This window comes from Podarcis bocagei (genome assembly GCF_964188305.1).
Source record: "Podarcis bocagei genome assembly, chromosome: 16".
NCBI lineage: Eukaryota > Metazoa > Chordata > Lepidosauria > Squamata > Lacertidae > Podarcis > Podarcis bocagei.
Genome location: NC_138142.1, coordinates 16,538,763 through 16,558,017, shown reverse-complemented (window position 1 = coordinate 16,558,017; position 19,255 = coordinate 16,538,763). Strand labels below are relative to the sequence as shown.

At 44.7% G+C, this 19,255-nt stretch overlaps 1 protein-coding gene across 1 annotated transcript in view; it reads left to right on the top strand.

Annotated features, from left to right (window-relative positions):
* Window positions 1–19,255, top strand: part of SPECC1L (sperm antigen with calponin homology and coiled-coil domains 1 like) — a 52,921-nt gene that overhangs the window by 26,278 nt on the left and 7,388 nt on the right. The window contains exons 8-13 of the mRNA XM_081174735.1: window positions 1,553–1,716; window positions 2,648–2,739; window positions 4,088–4,178; window positions 7,997–8,080; window positions 8,839–8,995; window positions 14,654–14,756. Coding sequence (XP_081030861.1) covers window positions 1,553–1,716; window positions 2,648–2,739; window positions 4,088–4,178; window positions 7,997–8,080; window positions 8,839–8,995; window positions 14,654–14,756 — 691 coding nt within the window. The remainder of the gene's footprint in view (window positions 1–1,552; window positions 1,717–2,647; window positions 2,740–4,087; window positions 4,179–7,996; window positions 8,081–8,838; window positions 8,996–14,653; window positions 14,757–19,255) is intronic.

The window sequence follows — 19,255 nt, the reverse complement described above, 5'->3', positions numbered from 1 at the left end:
GGTGACAGGCTGCCGCCCCAAGCCTCGCGCACCCGGCGGGACCTCCTGCCGGGCGCGCGAGGCTTGCAGACACTCGCCCAAAGCAAGGGGAGCTCTCCGAAGGGCTCCCCGTGCTTCGGGCGACAGGCTGCCGCCCCAAGCCTCGCGCACCCGGCGGGACCTCCTGCCGGGCGCGCGAGGCTTGCAGACACTCGCCCAAAGCAGGGGAGCTCTCCCAAGGGCTCCCCGTGCTTCGGGTGACAGCTGCCGCCCCAAGCCTCGCGCACCCGGCGGGACCTCCTGCCGGGCGCGCGAGGCTTGCAGACACTCGCCCAAAGCAAGGGGAGCTCACCGAAGGGCTCCCCGTGCTTCGGGTGACAGGCTGCCGCCCCAAGCCTCGCGCACCCGGCGGGACCTCCTGCCGGGCGCGCGAGGCTTGCAGACACTCGCCCAAAGATTTTAAATGCTGGGGGTCGGGAGCGAAGCGTTCGCTGCCGACCCCCAGCATTTTAAGATCGCCCGGGACAGCAGAGACTTCTCTGCTGTCCCGGGGAGATTTTAAAATGCTGGGGGTCGGCAGCGAACGCTTCGCTCCCGCCCGCCAGCATTTTAAGATCGCCCAGGGCAGCGGAGAAGTCTCCGCTGTCCCGGGAAGGCAGGGGGGGGGCAAAGACTTTTGCCCCCCGCCGGCCTTCAGAAGAGGTCCAGGACCTCTTCTGAAGGCCGGCTGTGGGCGAAAGTCTTTGCTCCCGACCGCCAGCAATTTAAAACAGGTCCCCGGAGATTTCCCTATGGGCTTTCGTCTTGCGAAGCAAGCCCATAGGGAAATTTGTCTTGCGAAGCGCCTCCAAAACAGAAAACCCTTTCGTGTTGCGGGTTTTCCGTCTTGCGAGGCATTCGTCTTGCGGGGTACCACTGTACAGTGGTACCTCGGGTTAAGTACTTAATTCGTTCCGGAGGTCTGTACTTAACCTGAAACTGTTCTTAACCTGAAGCACCACTTTAGCTAAAAGGGCCTCCTACTGCCGCCGGAGCACGATTTCTGTTCTCATCCTGTAGCAAAGTTCTTAACCCGAGGTACTATTTCTGGGTTAGCTGAGTCTGTAACCTGAAGCATATGTAACCTGAGGTACCACTGTAATGAAACTCTTTCTCAAATGACTTTCAGTTTCAAACTTGCTCTCTGGCTTTGTAGCCTGTTGGAAGATTTGACCCACTCCAAATAGGTTTCCCAGTGTAGCAGATGCCCTTCAGACATGTCCTCATGAATGAGTCCGTTGCTTAAGCACAGTATAGAGGGAGGAATTCAAGTTCCTTAGCAGTGTGCTTGCACTAGAGGATTGGCTTGTGCAAGAGAAGGCACAGGAAGCTGGCATGGTTCTTGTGACTGGTTGTGTAGCACATTGCAAATACAAACTTCTGCTAGAGCAACTTTTGTACTGGATTTCATATTGCACAACCGTTATTCTCACCCTTGTGTTAGCACAGCAGCCCTTGTGCTGGCGGTCAGAGCACTGAACCCATGCCAGATCATTTCATAGTATCTTGACAACTGCCTTCCCCTGATATTCAGGCAAGAAGAGGAACGTGGCCGCGTTTACAATTACATGAATGCTGTTGAAAGAGACTTAGCAGCTCTGAGGCAAGGAATGGGTTTGAGTCGCAGGTCATCCACTTCTTCAGAGCCAACGCCCACTGTAAAAACTCTCATCAAATCCTTTGACAGTGCCTCACAAGGTAATTTGTTTTTTTGTACCTGCATAAACTTTGTGCAATTTTGTTTGGAAGCACCACCATTGGTTCTGTTAGCTCAAAATTTTGAACAGAACAAGCACTCCATGCATACCTCAGTAGAATGTAGCACATTTTTTTCGAGGGAGCTCCAGCCGGGTGACGATACATGTGGAAATGTATTGGATAATATGTGCTTCAGTTTTGCAAGCCCAAAACCATGCACCCGAGTTTTAAAAGTTTCTTGTTGTTCTGGGGCTTTGAATATATGGCAATCCTTATTTATCTAAGTTTTCAACCTTCTTTTAAGTTGCTTCATCTTAGTCCACAATGGTCTGTCTTCAAAAACTAACTGTTGTTATTATAGTTGAATCTATGTATTTCATTGTTATGCTTCTGTGGCACTTAAATAATGTTCAGATATAAAAATTCATCTGGGCTTATAAGTCATCTGTTTACAAAAAAGGGCACATTTTAGCTTTAGATAAGGAAACTGCTTTTTGGGCAAGCTGCATAGGTTACTTCTCTTATATCTTTGTGTTCTTTGCATGTTATGAAAACAGAACTTGGCCAGATTGTGCAGGCCTCGCTACAGGAGGACATGGCCAAAATCTAGGATATGTGAAATTGGTAAATAGCTGCCAGTCACACTTGGGTCACTCACTTCAGATGAGAAGATGTCTTACTCTGCAATCTTGTGCCATAAGTGAAAAAGATGCAAAACTGTTGCTCTTAATTGATTTTCCTTTCCTTTCCTTTTTCTATTGGGATATTTAAACTAGATGTTTTAGTGTTAATTGAATTTTTCCTGTTTTTTAAAGGAACTTGCTTGCTATTAATGTAAGCTGCCTTGGAATAGCACTGCTCTTGAAAGTCTGCTTAGAAATACTTGAAACCAACCATACTTACCCCCTGTTTATTTTGTTGTTTTTGGTAGTTCCTAGTCCAGCTGCAGCTACAATGCCTCGTACCCCCCTGAGCCCAAGTCCTCTTAAAACCCCTCCTGCAGCAGCAGTATCTCCAATGCAGGTAAATGTGTGTTTACTAACTGGAAGAGACTGTGAAGACTGATGTACAGTCATACCTTGGTTTTCAAACAGCTTAGTTCTTAAATGTTTTGGCTCCCGAACGCCGCATACCCGGAAATGACTGTTCCAGTTTGGGAACTATTTTTGGAAGCTGAATGTCCAGCGGGGCTTCCACGGCTTCTGATAGGCTATAGGAGCTTCCTGCAGCCAATCAGAAGCTGCACTTTGGTTTCCAAGCATTTTGGAAGTCAAACTGACTTCTGGAATGGATTCTGTTTGATGTCCAAGGTACAACTGTATTGGAATTTGTAATGGTGCTAGCATGATGCAAAATCAAGAGAAGGTTTTGCAGTAAAAATTGTGCATTAAATTTGTCATTCATAATTGCATCCTGACCTTCACAAACTTCAGAGTGACATACATGGATTTTCTCCTCTTTTTGATCCTCAACAACCATTAAAGGCAGGTTACACTGAGAAAGTGACTAGCACAGTTGACCTGGTGGCCAGATTCAGATGTAAGGTTTCCAAATCTCTGACATATGGTTTGGAGTGGCAGTGAATTTGAATAGTCTTCCACCCATTCCCCTGTCCTCTCTTTAAGCCACTTAGTTTGTTTAGTCACAGATATCTGAACCTGCAAACTGAGACTTAAGCACTTCCTACAAATTGGTTTGATCATGGTGGACAGTCTTTGTTTGTAGAGAGTGCCTAAACAGTTTAAAGCAGCACAAGGAAGCAGGTTTAACAAACCAGGAAGTCACTGCTGCAACTGAGTGTGAGAAGAGAATGGAAGAGGAAAGAACATTCATGCTCTTGCTTGTTCCCAATCCACAAAACCATGGTTTGTAAGACCTGGGAATGTTGCATTTGAATCTGGCCAGTGAGCTCCAGCGTGTCCCTAGTTCAAGTTCTTGTTCCCTACAACTGTTATGTCATTTAGCCTTCAAGCCAGTTGAGAGTACTTAGACCAGCAGTTCAGACATGAGGACTATGATTATAGTTAATAGTTTATTATTATTCTGTAACTAACATTCATTAAAATGCCCACCTGCTCTCTCACCAGACCTGCGAAGTAGGCCACCAAGTCACATTTTATAAGCAGGGAACTGCAGACTCTAGTACTGTTGTCTATACTGATTTTTTTTAATATAAATTCTGATTCATGTTTTAAAGATTAAACACTGTTGGTTGTACTTAGTTTACTCAGGGTGTAAACCTGATGAAAAAAATAGTCCACATTGCTGGCTGTGCTGAATTTGAACCTACGTCCAGGGATCACAATAGTGCTTCTGTGTGGGTTTTGCTTGTCTTAATATCTCACCAATAATAGTTCTTGTTTTCCTTCAGAGGCATTCCATAAGTGGACCAATATCTGCTTCCAAGCCCCTCACAACTCTGTCAGACAAAAGGCCAAGTTATGCAGAAATCCCAGTGCAAGGTAGGTGTTTTTTCTCTGTTAACATTATTTCACTAAAGCTCCCCCAGAGTTCTCCTGAGGTTAAAAAGAAAAGAAAAGCACACTGAATAAGAGAGCGTAGAAGAGGCTCTTTTGACACATGAGCTCCTTTTCTTTTGAGTACAGCAAAGTATTGTTCATATAGAGGGCCTAATGTCCTTCATTACCTTACCCCCGCTCCTGCAAAAGGAAGATGCAAAGCATAAAAGCTCAATAACATACTGTTAATTAGGGCTATGTATTATTTCAATTTCCTTCTTTCCATGCTCACCTGATCTGTTTCCTTTTACTTTATGCCAGTTTGCACTGAGCTACACTGGGCAGAGGTGAGACAGGGAGGGCCAGACTGACTTTAAAAAAGGAGAACCACAAGAAATTATACTACCATATGGTCACAGTGGAATAATTGTTTGGGTAACAGGTGCATAGAAGTCATAAAGGCCGCAGTCTTTGCAGATAAGGGTATAGCGCTTGAATATGCTAAAATCAATACTTAATTAGCGCTTGTATAATAAAAAAGCAAAGAAATGTTTTATTGTTATGAAAGCCACCTTAGGAGCAGGAGGAATTATTTCCAAAGCAAAACAGTAAGTAAAGCTAAAAACGGGCCCATCCCATGTATTTGTAATCAAGTAGATTTTAGGAGCATTCACTAGCTGCCTTCCGAACATCTGGTTGTCAGTATGGTGTGCGGGGAAAAAAGAGGGAGGAAGAGGATGAGAGAGAGCCTAAAATAGTACATTCCAGGTACTGTTCTATTATTTTTCTGTTTCTGAGAGTTTGGCCTCCAATGTAGGACAAAACAAAAAACCCCATAAAACTGCTGTTCTCCACTTCTTGATTGTGGCAGAGTCAGCTGGCCAATTATGCATTGCTAAGATCTGTCTGGGCATCCTAACTAACTTCAGGAGGAAGTGAATGATGGACTGGTGCCTGCATTTGTTGAGATGTCCCTTGCACGCTAGTGGAACTGCACTTGATAACTGCAGGAAAGTGTAGGAGCCTGTGCGGATTTGTCAAGACTCAAGAACAAAGCTTGCTGGGAGAGGACAGCAATTTGTTCTCTGCTGCCACAGATATCAAAGCTAGAGCTAACGACCTAAGTTATGGGAAGGTAGATTTTGGTTATTTGTTTAGATTATTTTTATACATCTGTGCTCAAGCCACAGGACAGTTTACAACAGTATCAGATAGGATAAGATCAAGTAGACTCCATAAAAACACACAGTCCATCAAGTACATAATACAGTAAAGGTAAAAGGTAAAGGACCCCTGGGCGATTAGTCAAAGGTGACTATGGGGTTGCGGTGCTCTTCTCGCTTTCAGGCCGAGGGAGCTGGGCTTTGTCCACAGACAGCTTTCTGGGTCATGTGGCCAGCATGACTAAACCGCTTGTGGCGCAACAGGACACCATGACAGAAACCAGAGCGCACAGAAACGCTGTTTACCTTCCCACTGTAACGGTACCTATTTATCTACTTGCGTTGGTGTGCTTTCGAACTGCTAGGTTGGCAGGAGCTGGGACAGAGCAAGGGGAGCTCACTCTGCCATGGGGATTTGAACCACCGACCTTCGGATCGGCAAGCCCAAGAGGCTCAGTGGTTTAAACCACAGCGCCACCCGCATAAAGTAACTCACCGCAACTCGCTAAATAGCAATTTACCAATAGCAGAATCAACTAATCCATTTATCTTAACAATTCTGTGGCTGAAGAATGGTTCAAGAATGACACCAATGCCTATGAGTGGGTGGTGATGTTATCAGAGGCCTTCGGGCAGAGGAAGGGATATACTCCCTCTGGAATTCCTTTGTTGTACAGGGGTTGGGATAGCTGGCCTATAACTACTTGTGTAGCTCTTCCATTTACTTTCAGTGTTATCAGGGCAGTATTTTAATAATGTCCATAACAAAAGGTAAGGCAATGTTGAAAAAGCCCTTTTTGTGTTGAAGAAACAAGGATTATATGTTCACTGTTTACTTCTCCATTTCCTGGTGCTGGTCAACTTGTTCTGCCTATAAACTTTTCCTTTCAAAGTGCCCTTCCTGTAAGAATGAATAGCTCTCGTGTAATGGGTGTAGTTCTTTGATTTATGTCTGGGGGCGTTTAAAATAGACATTTCTCAAGAATAGCTTTCTTAGGGCCAAGCAGTAGGCTTCCTTTTCTGCCTTGACAAATGTCAGCTAAACACCTACAATGTAAAGATTTTTCCAGTGATGAAATAGTGTTTTGTGCTAAGTTTTTATTCAGTTATGCTTTGAATAGCATTGGGGTGATATTATACTCAGAGCAAAGTAAATTTTAAACACACTTGACGTTTAACAGAAACTAATAAGGCACTCCCTACACAGTGGGTGGCCAACCTGTGGCATAGCTGACACAGACTTGTAGCCGTTTGTGTCCATTTTGGACTAGGCTGAAAAGTGCTGTGGACTGGGCCATCGCGTAGCATCAGGCTTGAACTTCAGTTATTAAAATAACTTATAGCCTACCCTTCCACTGCAGCTCAGGGCAGATTGCAACAGTTAAAATTCAATAAATATAAGCAATTAAACAGCTGCAATATAGTAAAACAAAAGGAGAGACAGCAGATAAAACAGCTTTTTTAAAAAAAAAAACCTGGGATCAGTTTAAAAACCTTGTCCTAGCAGGTCAGATCCCTGCTGGAACAAAAATGTATTTGTTGGACCCAGAGGGTCATGACAGACGGAGCCAGCTGAATCTCCCATGACTAGAAGGAGGGGGCCACTTGAAAGGCTCTATCCCACAGACAAGCCAAATGCCACCAGTACACAAAGAACAGCCTTCTTTCCTCCACCCCCCAAAAAACCTATAAATGGATGGCCACACTTATATACAAGGAAGCAGCTCCTAAAATACTCTGCGCCCCAGGCTTTAAAGGGAATCGCTAGCACCTTAAATTGTGCCTGGAAACAAACTGCTAACCAGTACAACTGATGTAGTGTGCCAGTGCCAATCAACATCCTTGCTGCTGCATTCTGGGCCAATTACCTGATTTCCAGCCAGTCAAAGGCATGAATGTTGTTGCATAGGTACTGTATTGGGCAGTGGACTGGGACACTTGTGATCTTTGGAATCTATTTGTGTTAATGATGTGGCCGCCACAGATCTACACAAACAGAGTAGCTTTTTACTATCAGCTCTGTAAAGCCAAGCTGCCCTGGCCCCCTAAAGGCAATATGTATACAGATTTTCCTCTCCTTTGGCCCATGCCATTGTATAAAAGTGTTGGATGACTTCTCCGGATTGGGTCAAGATGTAAAAAGACATTTCAGAATGGAGTGGCATGGGGGCGGGATTCAAGGGACAGAGCTGGGGGGTGGGGGGCAGAGTCCTATCAGCATTTGCAAAAGCCTATCTGACTGGTGACCAACTAGTAAGGGTATTAGTAAGAGTTGATCCATTGTGAGATTATTCTTAAGTCTTTGTTGCTTCTAAGCAATTGCACCTGTTGCTGAGCCTGGCCTACACTTGCAGCAGCAGAATATGAGTTGGCTAAAATGAACTTTACTATAGGAAGAAGATACTATTTTTGAATGCATTGCCTATGTAAGAAAAAAACACCTCCCTTCAAGTCAAGAAGCAGGCTAGCTTAGAGCCTGTCACCCTGATATGCTAGCCTATTACTTGAAAACAGTTTTTCTTTTTAAAAAATAATAGAGCATACAAAATGGCATTGCTCTCCTGCTGTGGTGAAGTCCATTCTATCTTCTCATTTTATAAGACCAGGCCTGAAGCTTGTGGTAATGAAATGCCTTTTCTTTATTCTCTCTCTGCACAGATCACTTGCTGAGAACTTCCTCAACCAGCAGACCAGCTTCCCTGCCAAGAGTTCCTGCTATGGAAAGTGCCAAATCTATTTCTGGTAATAATTATGCCATGCTAATAAGGTGGTGCTTCAGTCACAGAGTCTTGGTGTGCAATGCCACCAGCTTCTTTTGAAACAGTTTTGTTGGTCTTTTCTGACATAACAGCAGTAAGTAAAGTGGGTAGAGTTCCATATTGACACTGTAGGTGAATCTCGCCCACATTGCAGGGGGAAAGCCGCCTTAGTGACTGAGGGAGGGTTTCCTCTCTCAATTGAAAGGTAAACGCCCTTGCTATTCTTTATGTGCATTTGATGGAAATTAAGAGAATTAAAACTTCCAGACTGGATTTGTTCCTCATTGCAGCAGAGAGAAAGAGTGCTGTGTGCCTTCATGTTTGTCCTCTGTTACACAGTATGTGATTTTGAATAGAACATAGAACATTTATGTGACTACCTGTGTTCTACAAAAACTAAATCCTTGCAATCAGTCCTCTGTAGAGAAAAATAGTTAGAAGCCTTCAAAATCTGCCTCTTCCAGAGAAGGAGTCCTGACACGTTAGGCCCTTAGAAGATATTCCAAAACTTTGGAACGGTTATATTTAAAAGCAAAAACTCAAGTCATGCTTCTTCAGGAAAAATTAATGCCATCTTTATATTTGATAGATGAGATTGCTATTGGTGTGATGGAGAACTTAAAAGTATTGTACAATTCAGTAGAAAATTAGTTACTCATCATCTAGATTTTTGCAAAGGCTCTTAGTTTTCTTTTACGAGAAAGAGAAAGAAATGGTTTCTAAGGTTTTTTTCCATTTCAGTGTCTCGGCGAAGCAGTGAAGAAATCAAGCGGGACATCAGTGCCCCTGATGGAGCATCTCCAGCCTCTCTCATAGCCATGGGGACCACCTCACCACAGCTGTCTCTCTCGTCTTCACCTACAGCGTCCGTCACCCCTACGACACGCAATCGAATAAGGTACACCTCATTGCTACACAGCCTGTCCTATTTTTCATACAGGGGTATTCTTGTAGCCTTGCCTTTTGGAAGACATCGGTCGCTTTTGCTAGATAATCAGTAAGCTTCCTCTGTAATGGAGAAGCAGCAGACTTCAGTGGGTTTGCTCCTCATTTTGGGTAGGTGCATCAGCTTCCCAGCATACCTTTTGTACAAGGAAACAGCCAAGTCAGTCCAAGTCAAGTGGGCCCTTCTGGAAGGCGGGAACTCTCTGGCAGCTGAACAAACAAATTGATGCCCAAAGCTCACCAGGAAGTCTTCCTTCCTTACTTCCTTTCCTGGACAGATGTCTCTTTCTCCTCTCCCACTTACGGTGGTCTTGAGTTTGGGGCTGGTGCATGGCAGATCCTTGCACTTACTAGCAAGGCTGCTGACCAAGACCTTCCTTGCTGGAACTGCCTCTGACCACTTCCCTGGACATCATAGAAAAGTAGAGTTGGAAGGGACCCCGAGGGTAATCTAATCCAAATCCCCGCAATGCAGGAATCTGCAATGAGAGGAGCATGTTTTTACTGCAGAAGTGAGAGCTGCTGCTTCTGTCTCCCCCCGTCTCCCTTTTGCCTGAGCTGGGCTGCAGATCAGCCTCCATGGACCCCTTTGCACAGCATCACCTGAGCACTGGAGGCAGCTGGATGTGTTGGCGGAGCTGCCTAAGGAACCCTTGTCTCCTTTTCCCTCCACCTTTTGGAACCCCTGCATGCTTTCGTTGGGGGTGGCCAGACCTACTGCTTCAAACGGAAATACCAGTGATCACATCCGGTTTTGAGCAAGGTGTGCATGGAGAATAGAGGTTGCTGTAAAGAGCAACTCTGAATAAGAGCTGCATTGAAGGAGGGAAAGTTGCTTTGTTTATTTCCTCATACTTAAATCCCACCTTTCCCCCCAGTGGGAGAACAGCGTGGCTAACAGTCTGGTGGAACCATAAATAATAGCATGAGTAGCTGGGTTAGGAAGAGGGTGGATTACATTCCAAAGAGTTTCACCTTGCTAAGTGAGGGACATGGGAGAGGCAGAGAAGAGAGAACGAACACCGTTCATTGGCTCTACTGTGAGCTGTTTGGTGACTGTGACAAATATGATTTGTGCGGGGGGGGGGGGGTGATTCAGTACTTCTCCCGCTTAACTCTGTGGTGTGTGTAGGAACTAGCAGTCAAATGACTGAGCTACTTTATTGGGGGGGGGGCATGAAGAGGTGGGGAAGAGGTGTGTCCAAGCAGTTTAGGGAATTTTTTTGTTGGGCAGCTTCAGGTTAAGTTGGATGCAATTTCTCTCCTCCCCTTCTCCTTTCACTGTTGCCTCTTATTCCCTCCAGATCTCTGCCCCCCCCCTTCTGCACTTGGATTCTTGGCATTTTCATAAATCTTTTAGATCTTTAATTGACCCTTTAATTGGTTGTCTGTCACTGCAGTTCCATAGGTCAGCTGAATAAAACTATTGTTTCAAATTATGTTATCAGACAGTTGCTAGTGGCTTTTTGTGGGGACATGTGCTGACTGTAAAATCTTAGTTGGGTGTCATTTAGGTGTAGAAGAACAGTATAAATGCAAAAGGAAACCTGTTTGATTTGTAATATTTGTTGGGCTTTAAACATTGAAACAAGAATATCCTGTGGATTAGAAGTGTAAATCTAAACAAGGCAGGGAAGGCTTCTAATGCCAATCTGTGAAACTTAATCAGGCATTGGGTTTGGAATTTAGTTGACCTAGCAGACGCATTTAAAAGATTAATATTTGTTGTAAACTCCTTCTCATTGTGTCCACACCGTTCATTTTATTTGTTTCCTGAAACGCTATTTTCAAAACAAAGAACTTGACATAAACTGTGTTCCTTACTGGAATTTAGAAACAAGCCGTACTGTCCTCTCACAGTGTTATGCATGTTTAGGTTTTAGTTTTTTTTTTAAAAAAAGAAAATTCTGACTCGAGGTTCTTTTTCTGTTCTTACTTACAAAGAAGTCTAGTTTTTTTTTTCTTTTTCCTAAATCGTATTTTTGTTGCTTCTGCGCTCTAGTCTGCTCTGGCTTAAAAGTGTTAGCATCTGGTTTATATAATATATAGTGTGAAGATAATCTGAAAGATTTCAGTTTTATGTTTCATTCAAGTCTGTATGGTTCCCAGTCCAGATTAGACTTTTTCTTGCTCACTTCACAGTTCATCCCACTTATACAATCTGCAAAATCCAAACCTTGCAATCATGGTCATTTTACCCTACTTCAGTGACCAACCATCTACAGTGGTGCCTCGCAAGACGAAAAGAATCCGTTCTGCGAGTCTCTTCGTCTTGCGGTTTTTTCGTCTTGCGAAGCAAGCCCATTAGCGGATTAGCGCTATTAGCGGCTTAGCGGGTTTAGCGGATCATCTGATAAATGGCTTAGCGGATCAGCTGATAAGCAGCTTAGCGGATCAGCTGATAAGCGGCTTAGCGGATCAGCTGATAAGCGGCTTAGGGGATCAGCTGATAAGCGGCTTAGCGGCTTGGGGAAAAGGGGGGGAGGGGAAAAACCCGCAGGAATTCGCAAGACATTTTCGTCTTGCGAAGCAAGCCCATAGGAAATTCGTTTTGCGAAGCACCTCCAAAACGGAAAACCCTTTCGTCTAGCGGGTTTTCCGTCTTGCGAGGCATTCGTCTTGCGGGGCACCACTGTATATAGAGAAAGAATAGCAGAAATCATACAATTCTATAGCCATACAATTTCTATACCAACCTTTGGGAGGCTTTGAAAGCAGTGATAAGAGGTACTTGTATCAAAGAAAAATCATATACTGTATTAAAAAACAAACCTGTACAACAATAACCAAACTAGAAATGGAAATTTTTGGTCTGCTAACTAAATATAAAAGATCAGGTTCAAAACCCCTCCTCAAATTAATTGTACAAAGGAGAAAAAAACTTTTAGAAATCAATAATGCACTAGTGTTGTCCTGTTATACATGAAACAATGTTTTTATGAGTATGGAGGTAAAAACTCTTAGACTTTTGGAAAACAGGTGTAAAAAAAACCTAAGTCAAAGGCACACAGTATTCAAAAAAGTGAAGGCACCAACATTCTCTACTAAAGACATCTGCTCAGAATTTTCCTCTTTTTATTCTAAAATGTTTAAATTGCAATCATTAAATAAAAAAGATACCCACAGTTTCTTAGAAATCTTGCCTAGGCCGTCACTAACTCATTATGAGAAAAGCTTTTTAGATAGTCTCATCTCCCTAGAATGTTTCCCCTTTGTTTTCGTTTAAACCAATTCGTGAACATTGACCACTAATAATGAACCATATGTTGTAGATATTACTGCAAGTTTATTATGCTTTTTTAATATATATAATTATCATGAGAAGACTGGGTCTATTTATTTGTATCATTTATTATTCCTATGATCCTTGTTTATAAAACCCAGTAAAAAGTTATTTACCAAAAAAATAAAAAAAATAGGAGTAGCATCTGCTTCAGACAAATCAGGCAACAGAATGATCAAATCGAAATCTGAGGTATGGCTGTGAAGAAAGCTTTTAAGGCTCTCGTACTGAAAGAAATACATAATTAGGAAAGTTGATGTATCCTTTAAAAAAAAATCACTTTAGTGCCCAGAGAAAGGCTTTATTTGAAAACGTAGCAGTGCAGAGTTAACATTGTGAAGATCCCCACCCCATGCAGTATGGAACCCCACCTGCAATCTGAAATGGCAGGTTTCACTTCATTGTCTGCCGTGTTTGGCTTAGTTATCAATGTGAAAGAGTCTTTTCTGCAACGAATGGGAGTTTTGAGAAAGCAGGACCATACTTATGCACAGACCCTGTTCATTTTTCTGTGGAATTATGTCCAGTAAACTAACTGAGGAAGTGTCAGGCTGCTTGAATGCATTGTTTAAACTTCGCTTAAATTGTGCTTCTGAAACCAGTTGTGATTCGTAGAAGCTTTAGGTTTATTTATTTATATTTACATGGTAAGGGCTTCCTCTTCTGGAAATGTGATGTTACAGGAAGCCCTTACCATGTAAGTTCAGTCATTGATAATTCTGCTTCTTTGCTGTATCCAGTCCTGGATCTAAAACAGCCTTTCCCAACCTAGTGCCCTCCAGGTGTTTAAGACTATAGTTTTCACCAGCCCCTGCCAGCAGAGCTGATGCTGCAGTAGAAAATAAGTCTTTTGTGCTGGTTGTAGTAAATGGGAGTTCAGGTAAACATTTGGAGGGCACAAGGTTGGGGGAGGCTGGTCCCAGAGGGTTAGGGTAGATACACAGCTGCACCCAGAAACAGCAGCTCCTTCTGAGTCCCTCCCCCCAGATGGAAAGCATGTACCGTATTTTTCGCTCTATAGGACACACCGGACCACAAGACGCACCTAGTTTTTAGAGGGGGAAATCAAAATATATATATATTGTTCCCCCCCCCCCCAGCCCCAAAGAGCAGCGGACAGGCTGGAGAGGCTGTGCAAGGCTAAAGAGGAAGTCAAGGCAGCAAGTGGGATGGATCGCGCTCGCTGCCTTGGCTTCTTTAGCCTTGTGCAGCCTCTCCCGGCTGGAGAGGCTGCGCGCGGCTATGGCAATTCCCCCACCTCCCGCAAAAGCCCATAGGAGCCGCGCACCCTTTAAGGAGCGTGCGGCTCCTGCGGGCTTTTCTATGAGGAGGGAGAAGGGACTGACTGGCTGCGTCAGTCCCTTCTCCCTCCTGGGGTAAAGCTCACAAGAGCTGCGCGAAGCTTGGTGGCTTTTCCTGTCTGCCTCCCCCCTGCATTCGCTCCATAGGACGCACAGACTTTCCCCCTTAGTTTTTAAGAGGGAAAAAGTGTGTCCTATGGAGCGAAAAATACGGTAATGGAAAGCATTATTCAGCATCATCACATGTCAAATGTCCCTGCCTTCACTTCTGTTCGTGGAGTGGAGTGGAGGAGCAGAGCCCTACATGCAGTGATGTCACATCATGCTTTCCTTTACTACCCAGTATTTTTGGGGGGGTGTTGAACTAGGGCTGCTGCTTTCAATGGCAGCCGCATGTCTGCACTAGTTCTGCACTCCTAAATCTTGAAGAAGGTAGTCGGTTGACAGTTAACACTCTGGCTTTGCTTTCCCTTCAAGGTGACATTCCTAGTCAGTTATGAGTTGCAGGGAGATACCATCAGTTTATTTTCTAAATTCATACTAAAGTTCAGTGTGGCTTAATGTTCACATCGTTTGTTCTCGAAGCACCTCTAATTGTGGCTCTGAGGTATTAGAAAAGGGATTTATTTCCCAGCTGTCCTCCTCATGAAGTCTCAATCAAATTAATCTTTTCCCACCGCACAGAGAAGTGTCCGTGGGCTGCTATCCTTGCTTTGGTTATCTACCTGGGAGTTCAGGGCAAGGAAGCAAGCAGGCAGGCAGGCAGGGGGTTGCTGGGAAATTGATCACTTGTCTCTGTGGGGGTGGCTGAAGTGCTGCTGACATATGCCTGGGAGTTGCCTAGTCTCAGCCTAGCAATGGGAAGACAGAGGGAAGGCCAGAGTGAATATAGAACATGGCGCTGCCCACAGAGCACCATGCAGTTTTGATAAGAGCGGAATGATATGGAAGGAACTTTCGCTGTTTTAAAAAAATGTTCTGAACATTCATTTGTATGAACGATGTGAATTTTCTCCTTCACTTCTAGAGAAGAGAGGAAGGACCCTTTGTCAGCTCTGGCCAGAGAATATGGAGGCTCCAAGAGAAATGCTTTGCTGAAGTGGTGTCAGAAGAAAACAGAAGGGTATCAGGTAATGGTTGCTTGTCCTTTCTATAGTGCAAACATGAGAGCATCTGCCAGGAGCACAAGCTGGGCTGCTCCACAGTTCACAGCATCGATCGTGAAGGAACTGGTATGTACTGTCCTGGCAGGAACACAATGCTGCAGGAGCCAGCTCAGCTGTTATTTATAGTCACTCAGTCACTTTGCACAATACAAACGTGTGTGTTCTTCACAGAACGGCTAATCCGTCCATTAAAGCGGGTTAACGGTGCTATCCTGCACATGTCTACTCAGACAGAAGTCCACACTGAGTTCAGTGGGATTCGCTCCCAAGTTAAATACGTATAGCAGGGACGTCCAACTCCCAAGAGACTGTGATCTACTCCCAGAATAAAAAACTGGCAGTGATCTACCCATTGTTTTTTTTTGGGGGGGGGACACCCAAAATTGTTGACGGGGGCAGGTCGAAGTTGTTGAGCTTTTTCTTAGGAGGGCAGGCAAAAGTCGCTCACCAAATGATCGCTATCACCGATAACTCCATCTGCTGTTTTTGCAATCGTGCACAAATGAAGGACAGGGCAAGGGGGCAGGGCCAGATGCTCTTTTCCCCCCGCGAAGGAAATTGAGACAGTGTTTGACTGCTAGCTCCCGGGGATCGACTGGTCAACCAGTTGGAAATCCCTGAGGTATAGGATTGCAGTCTAAAATGACTAGCTTCCATCTTGCACATTGATAATTCCAAATTAAGAGGAGGGTGGAGAGCGAAATCTTATTCTAGAGTTCAGTGGCGTAGCGTGGGTTGTCAGCACCCAGGGCAAGGCAAGTAATTTGCGCCCCCTAACCCGTGGATTTGCGCCCCCTAACCCTAACCCCCAGATGTTGCGCCCGGTGCGGCCAGCCCCCCCTGCACCCCCCACGCTACGCCACTGCTAGAGTTTAACCTCTTAAAATGGCAATAATATAGTACATAGGAAGAGGACATTTTATTTTAAAGTGCTTTCATATTGCTTTTCATTTAAAAATCACAGGTCTGTGCAGCATAATGTGAAAATTACAATACAGTGGTACCTCCGGTGGCGGACAGGATCCGTTCTGGAGCTCTGGTCAGATCCTGAGGTTTCCACAACCGGAGGGACTGTTTCTGTGCATGTGTGCAGCACAGTAGAGCACTTCTGTGTATGCGCGCGCGGTGAAACACTTCCGGGTTTGCAGCTTTCACAACCCGAAGTTTACGTTACCCGAGGGTAATGTAAGCCGAGGTGCTACTGTAAAATCAACACCCATACAATAACTGAAAGGCCAAAGGAAACACATCAGCATTAATTGTCAGCAAAGGGGACAAGGTAGAGCATGATTCCTGCTTCTGTCCCCTGGTATTATATTGCTGGTGTTCTTACTCTGTGTGAGCTCATTCTCCTGCTTGCTGGTGATGATGCAAAAGCAGAGTTTGGCAAACCAATATGGCTGTCCCCTGGGGAAGGACCATAGTTTGGGGGCCCTTGCATGCAGAAGGTCCTAATGCCTGGGGGAAGCTCCTGCTTGAAACCTTGGAGAGCCACTGCCCGTTGGAAGAGACAGCCCTGAGCTCGATGGACCTAGTAGTCTGACTCTGTGCAAGGCAGCTTTCTCTGGTCCTATCACATTTGGATGGGTGGCCCACTGCCGTGTCCCCTCATTTATCTGGGCTCCAGGCAGACCAGCCTCCTAAGGAGCCACATGCAATACAAGCATGGCCTCCTTTTAGGGGAAGGGGTGTCAGGCATGTGCTTTGCATGCAGAAGGTCACAGGTTAAATCCACTAAGGCATCTCCTGGTAGAGCTGGGAACGTCACCTTGCTGCCAGTCAGTGCAGGCAATACCGAGCTTCTTGGACCAATGGTCTGACTCTGTGTAAGGCTTCCAATGTACTTACTTAGCTTAATTGTATAGGAAATCTTTGGAATGCAAAGGGCAACCTCTTGGTTCTTAAGTGTTACTTTGCTTTGTCAGGCTTGAGACTCACAATACAGAAGGAAGTTGGAAGGCTACGTAACAGGATGGTGGGGGGACATTAATAGAAAGGCTGTACAATGAGAGAAGCTTGTTTTTATGTAGGCAGAGGGGGGGGCCTCCCCTCTTGCTTCCTTGGCATCTCTGCATTGACCGAACGGTGCTATTTCTGAATGTAGACCCTCCACGTCCCCCCTTTCCTTCAAAGGCAGGATGTGGGATGCCGCTGAATGAATCGTAAAACTCTTCAAATGGGAAAGCATCTGAGACAGGGCAAGAAGCATGTGACAGTTTCCTTAATTTGTCACGAGAAAGCGCTCCATCCTTTCTATCTCAAGCAGCCTGTGCCAGAAAGATAGTCCTCTTGCTCACATTCCCGGATTCCCTGCATCGACTTAAGTCTGGAGGAGAGAGACCTTTGGTCCACTTGCAAGGAGGGGCAGCTGATATGTGACTTTCAGCATGTGCCGCTCCCCATGCAGGACCACCAGTTTTGGGAGGGGGCCAGAGTTCTAGTCTTAGGACCAGTCTGCCCTTTCTGTGAACAGTCAAATGAGAAAGCTTTTCCTGCGCTCTGCTATTTCATGCCGCAAGTGATGGGGGTTGGCATTTTTGAATTCTCGCTCACAAAGAAACAGAAAGCTAGCACGTTGAGCAGGAGGGTTTAGCCCTAGCTTTACCCCTGATGTGTCACATTTCTGAATACAGGGAGCTAGTCATGTGAGAGTGCTTTCAAACACCAGTTTCCCACAGGCAGCCTGAAGTGATACAGCCCTGAAAAAGCTTTCCTACTTGATTCTGCTGAGTGTACAAAATGGTCCTTAAGCTCCCATTTTGTTGATGTTTGCACTCATCCGTATAACTTGTTTATGTGAGTAATTTTTTTTTTAAAAAAAACTCCTATAATTCTATTAAAATCAATTAAAATAAAAAGAATATTTGCAACTGGTCCAGGGGCGGCCTTCTTTTGAAAACATTTTACAGCTGCTTAGAGCTGGTAGTGACATCACTGTCCATGCAGTAAACACATTTTTTAAATGCTCCCAGTGATGACTATACACCATAACGTGCAGTACCTTATTGGGGAGTTATTGTACCTGGGATGGTAGCCATCTTTTAATTTTTTAAAAAAATATTTTTATACCACTATGTCGTAAAAATATATATCAAAGTGGTTTACAACAGTAAAACTATGTCCTTGCAAGGCTACCAAGGATATTAATGGTATAAGGGGAAAGGTCCCCATTGTGAAGCAGACCACAATAATCCTCAGACTTCCCTGCTAGTTGACAACACAATCCATTTTTAAGAAACTGCCCATGTGCATGGTAGTTGTTGCTTGCTTGCAGGTCTGTTTGCTCCCCACTTCAGCATAAGAACATAAAAACATCCGAAGAGCCTGTTGGATTGGGCCCAGTAGCCCATTTAGTCCAGCATCCTGTTCTCTCCGTGGCTAAAGAGTTGCCTTTAGGAAACCAGCAAGCAGGATTCGAACACAAGAGCACTATCCCCTCCTGTAGTTTCCAGCAACTGATATTCAGAAGCATTGCTACCTCCAGCTGTGGAGGCAGAGCATAGCCATTGTGGCTAGTAGCCACAGGTAGTCCTCTCCTCCATGAATTTGTCCTGTCCTCTTTTAAAGCCATCCAAGTCGGTGGCCATCACTGCCTCATGTGGCAGCGAATTCCACAGTTGCTATGTGAAGAGGTACTTTCTTTTACCTGCCCTGAATCTTCCGACATTCAGCTTCATTGGGCGTCCATGAGATCTAGTGTTACAAGAGAGGGAGAAAAAGTTTTCTCTATACACTTTCTCCATGCCACGCGCAATTTTATAAACTCCTGTCCTGTCACCTCCTAACTCATCACAACTGTGTCCTTTGTGAGTCCTCGAATCTTGGCCATCCCACATGTAATGTGTGAACTCTGCTGTCCTGAGCATGCCTGACTGTATCCGAACCAGGTCAAAAGGGCATGTGCTCCAGCTGATCTGTTACTCCCACGGCTAGTAGGATTTATAGCAGCGTGTGGAAGCCTGTTACAATAGAAGGACCAGCAAGAGGACATTTCCTGTCTGAAACAATTCCTTTCTGCAGCACTAAACATAGTAACTAGTTACACTTTCCCAGAATTTTCATTTGCAACATTTTAAGCAAAACTGGGAAGCAGATGTCATAACTTTGTCTGTCACTCTTTTGCCATCCATTGAGAGGTGTATGTTCCTAGGGGAGGGTGCTTTTCCTCTGGATTTCCTGCATGTGGGGATGGGGGGTGCTGACTAGTTGTCCTGCTTGTAAACCCCCCCCCCCCAACTCTAGGACTTGCTGCACATTGTTCTGTTTGTGATGGGAGCTAATCCATTTATTTTTACCACTGATTTTTAGTGTGTCCAGTCATCTTAAAAATTTGCACCCAGCAAAGATGATGCCCATCAGCATGCACAATGCTTCTTTTCCAATACTCAAGGTTTATTTGGGTTTTTTTGTGGGGAAACTCTTGAAGATCTCTGGCAAATCGGAAAGGAGTAATAGTGATGGCA